Source organism: Plasmodium reichenowi, chromosome 8 (assembly GCF_001601855.1).
Source record: "Plasmodium reichenowi strain SY57 chromosome 8, whole genome shotgun sequence".
Classification (NCBI taxonomy): domain Eukaryota; phylum Apicomplexa; class Aconoidasida; order Haemosporida; family Plasmodiidae; genus Plasmodium; species Plasmodium reichenowi.
In genome coordinates this window covers 811,584-817,277 of record NC_033653.1, presented here as the reverse complement: position 1 = coordinate 817,277, position 5,694 = coordinate 811,584, and the positions used below count along the sequence as shown (strand labels likewise).

At 17.5% G+C, this 5,694-nt stretch overlaps 1 protein-coding gene across 1 annotated transcript; it reads left to right on the top strand.

The window, feature by feature from the left end:
* Nucleotides 1–772: 772 nt before the first annotated feature.
* Nucleotides 773–5,333, top strand: PRSY57_0822300 (protein kinase, putative; the record flags this gene model as incomplete). Its single annotated transcript, XM_012907162.2, has 4 exons — nt 773–940; nt 1,099–1,223; nt 1,435–1,716; nt 1,817–5,333. The coding sequence occupies 4 exons, from the start codon at nt 773–775 to the stop codon at nt 5,331–5,333; spliced, it is 4,092 nt and encodes a 1,363-aa protein (XP_012762616.2).
* Between the last annotated feature and the right edge of the window lie 361 nt (nt 5,334–5,694).

The following is a 5,694-nucleotide window of genomic DNA, read 5'->3' as shown; positions in this document are numbered from 1 at the left end:
ATTTATTATATATTATATATTAATATATTTAGAGTATAATTATTAAATTTAATATTGAAATTTTTTATTATTTTTTTTTTATTTTTTTATTTTTTTTTTTTTTTTTTTTTTTTTTTAAATGATTTAATTAATAATACAAATCATTTTCATAAATTAATTTTTTCTTTTTTTTTTTTAATATTAAAAAACTTTTTCTTTTTTTTTTTTTTTATTAAAAATTTATTGAACAAAATGTAAAAATCTATACTAAAATATTGTATATATATATATGTATTTATTATATATGTATTTATTATATATGTATTTATTATATATGTATTTATTATATATGTATTTATTATATATATATTTATATATATTTATAGCATAAAGTTATTTATTATATTTTTTCTCTTAAAAAAAAATGAATATATAAATCATTTTTTTATTATGCGCGTAATTAAATTTAAAGTAAAAATTGAAAGCAATTCATTGATATATATGATATATATTTTATTTTACATATCATTAAGTCATATGTTTCTTCCATTATAGTGTTAATTATATTAATAAAAATAAAAATTAAAAGATAATAAATATATAATATATATATGTTTTATTTTTTTTGTAATATATATATATATATATATATATATTTTCTTTTTTCTTTTTTTTTTTTTTTGTTCTTTTTTATTTGTGCAATATGTATAAGTAAATATTCATTTTTATGTTATTTCTTATTTTGTTTGTTTTTTTTTTTTATTATTATTTTTTTTTTTTTTTGTTTTGCAACATGGGTAATACTTTGTATAGCAATATAGGACACAGTACAACAGAACTGGATGATGTATATTGTAAATATTTAAACAAATTATTTAACATATATAATTATCTATTTAAATATGAGCATTTCTTTTTTATGAATTCATATGCCCTCAACAATTTCTATCATGTTCTGGAGGTACAAATATAATATAATGTATATATATTTATATATGAATGTTGTTTTTTTTGTTCTTAACTTGTGTATCAAAATATAAATGTAAACAAATAAATAAATATATATATATATATATATGTATATATTTTTTTTTTTTTTTTTTTTATCACTCATTTCAGGGTATTAATAACAATGAGGGTCATGTTTTAATAAAAATTTGTAAATTAAAATCCGAAGCTCCCAAAATAAAGAGAATATTATATACTCTAAAATTTCTTTTCTCTTTTGATCTCTTTCCAAATGTGTAAATATTAATAGATATATATTCCTGTGTGTCTTGTTTTTTTTTCCACACACAAACGTGTATATATATATATGTATATATATTATATAAATGTATAAAACTATATATTTCATATTATGTAATTTTTATTTTTTTTATTTTTTTTATTTTTTTTATTTTTTTTATTTTTTTTATTTTTTTTATTTTTTTTATTTTTTTTATTTTTTTGTAGATTACCTTATAACCGCATGAGTGTTTATGAAAATAATATTTATATTTACAGAAGATTTATATTCAAAAATTTAGATCACTATTTATCTAATAAGATAAATACAAACAATTTTTATTATTTTTATATATTTCAAATATTTCTCTCTATAATACAACTTCATTCCTTGGGAATATATCATGGACATATAAAAAGAGAAAATGTGCTTATACAAAACAATATGCACATTTTTTTAACAGATATCAATATACTGAACGACTATTTATATTTTATACCCAAAATAAGGTAAGAACTATATGTCTATAATTGCAGATATTATTTTATATATATATATATATATATATTTTTTTTTATATGTATGTATATTATTTTATTGTTGAGTTAGATATGAAGATGAAAGAAAAGGACGCTTGATGAAATTGCAGGAAGATATTTTTAACCTAGGGATACTAATCTTAGAGATATTATTAAGGGACAAGGATGTTTCTTATTTTTTTTTAAATGAAAATTATGCATATAAGAATGATGATAATTTTTACAGTGGAAGGAGGAAACAGAGCGGTTTGACGTTTTTAAAGAAAATGGAAACCATAGATGAAGATGATAAGAATGATGTAAAGAATTATTATGATAGTAATGATTATCATCATAATGAGTTTTATTATAATATGAATCAACATTATGATTATCATAGTGATAATTATTATAAATGTAATAGATCTAATTATAAAGAAGAGTATACAAATGATGAAAATAAAAAAAATGAGGAATACCAAAAAAAATATGTACATGCATTATCTTTACCTTCCATTAAGAAAAAAAAACAAATCAAAAATGAAGAATATAAATATTTTAATAAAAACCAAAATATAAAAATGAATATAGATAAATATAAATATTATAATTATCATTATATAAACAATGTTAACTATATTAATATATATAATGATATATATAATAATGTTAGTCCTTTTTCATCTATTGATTATAATGGAGAAAATATTTTTTATGAAAATGATTCGAACTTTTTTAAAAGACAACCTATCAAATATTCTAATACACATAATATTAATGAACAAATAAATCATGATTTTCAGAAACAAATCAAATATAATGATAAGAATATAAATCTGAAAAAGCAAAATAAAGAGGTAACACAAAAAAAGTCACAAGGGATAAATATTTATAATGTCACAGATTTGTTTGAGGATCATAACGATGATAATAATAAAAATTACCATGATAAAAATAATAATCATGGTGATAAAAATAATAATCATGGTGATAAAAATAATAATCATGATGATAATAATAAAAATTACGATGATAATAATAAAAATTACGATGATAATAATAAAAATAATGATGATAATAATAAAAATTACGATGATAATAATAAAAATTATGATGATAATAATAAAAATTACGATGATAATAATAAAAATTATGATGATGATGATAAAAATAATATTAGCAACAATGCTGATATATATTATAATAATTTACATAATTCCAATTATTATAATAATGTTTATATGAAAAAAATACCAAAGAAGACCAAAAAAAATGATCATAAAGATCCTAATATGGTACCATATAAAATTTGGAAAGTTGTAAATCAAGTAAAAAACCCTTTAATTATCTATTCTCTTATTAATCATTTTTTTTCTTATAAAAATAATAATAAAAATATATTAAAAATATTTAATTATTGGTCATATTATATATTCCCAAGCACATACAAATACATCTTCTTTCCTTTATCCATATTACAATTACATCCACTATTTAAGAATTCAGACTTTTTTATATTATTATTACATTTTAATTTACCATTTATTTTATTTCATCTAGACTTATTTTCTAACAAGGAACAAGATAAATATATTTTATTAAATATGCTTAACAGGAGGAATTACAAATCTGGTTATGTATCCACAGCGAAAGGATCTGGTCCAGCATATGAAAAAAGTTATAATGATGATGATGATGACATTGATGATGATAATAATAATTATAATAATAATTATAATAATAATAATAATTATAATTATAATAATAATTACCATTATGATGATTATTGGAATAATGTTCGTAATAATCATCACATTTGTACATATTTGGGAAGGTTAAATTATTACTTCAATATTGTGCGTACACACACAACAAGTATAAACAAACACCAAATGAAGACATATATTATGAATACAAATATAAATAATCAAATAAAAAAGCAAATATTGAAACAGTGGTATTCTTACAAGAAAGAAAAAAAACAGGAATATGCACAATATGTCGTAAATAATAAAAATAATGTACACCATAATATATATATTCATAAGAAAAGTAATAATAATAATAATAATAATAATAATAAAAGAAGTTATCATTCACTTAGCTATTTCCCTTTTCCTATTTTGTCATATAAAAACGTGCATGCATTTTATAAAAAATTTTTAAACTTTTACAAATTTTTGTATTATTCAATTTTTTATGAATACAAAAGTTATATGGACGTTTTTAAGTGCATGGAATATTACAAAAGGGAAATCTATAGCCCCCTATTTAACGATTTTTATTATAAACAAGATAGGAAAAAAAAAGAGACAAGCATGATGAATGGTATGCCTATGAAGAAGGATCCTGGCAATGAAAGAATTACATGTGCGAATAATATACAATCAAATAAAATACATTTAAAAAAAAAAGGAAAAAAGGAAACATGTAATTATATTAATAATAATAAGGAACGTAATAATAATGAGGAACATAATAATAATAAGGAACGTAATAATAATAAGGAACGTAATAATAATAAGGAACGTAATAATAATAAGGAACGTAATAATAATAATAAACATAATAATCATAAACATAATAATCAAAGAGCTAATGAAAATGTCGTAAGATGGCAATTCAACGAAGATATAGGCCAATTAATAAATATTATTATATGTTGTTATAATTCCTTAACATACAATTTTGTTAAGATGTTAACTATCGAAATAATATATTGTATAATACTTCATATATCTGAAAATAGATTAAATAATGAATTAATATCTTTTTTATTATATTGTTTTAATAAAGAAAATGAGAAAATAAAGATTATGGTTATAAAATGTTTTTATAAAATTATAAACAATTCAATGAATAATAGAACTAATATGCAATTATATATAGAGAAATTCCTACCTAAATATTATTTGTTAAAAAATCAAGATATATATGAAAAATACTATTATTCAAAATATTTACCTCTTTTTTCTTATATTACTATTCAATATATATATAATGAAAGTTTATTAAAAAACAATATAACAAAACAAAAAAAAAATACATTATCCCAAATACCATATATGGAAATATTAAATGATATAAAAACAGAAATACAGTTTATTCTTAACACTCAACAAAATTATTATGAAATTTTATTTGAATTCTATAATCATATATTTCCATTTTGTAAAATTATGAACAAAAAATGGGTTAAAATTCATATTCTCCCATATTTATTAACAAATATTTATAAAAGCAAAAACAATTTTATAAAAGCTAGTTGCGCAAAAGTTACCTTAAAAATTGTTTTTTATATTAACCAAAAAAAAGTATATCATATTTTCTTACAATATTTAAAGAAATTATTATTTTCTCAAAATGAACAAATCATTGAATTCCTTTTATGTGAACTTAATCACATATTAAAAAAAACATGCCAAAAATATAAACAAGAAGAGAAAAAATACAAAAAATTCTGGATTTTTTTAAAGAAAATTCAACTTGATCACTTATATATTCATCCGTCTATAATCATACAACAATTAGTTGACAAAATAAAAAATAAATTAAAAAATATACAGTATAAAACCACAAACAAAAATAATAAAATGATATTTATGTAATATTATATATAGTTACGTACATTTATATAAAAAAAAAAAAAAAAAAAAAAAAAATTATACACTTGTAAATTTTTTAATTAAAGCGAATTTTTTTTTTAACATTTCAGTGGTAATTAATTTATTATTTTTTTTTTTTTTTTTTTTAATTTCAATTCTAATTAATTTATTATTATTATTATTTTTATTTATTTTTTTTTTTTTTTTTGTTTATATATATAAGATGAAAAATTTAGCCTATAAAAGAAAAAATAAATAAAAAAGTAAATAAATAAATAAATAAAAATATGTTGATAATTTAATAAATTATACACATATTGATATATAATTAATATTTTATTTTTTTTACCAAACGACAATAAAG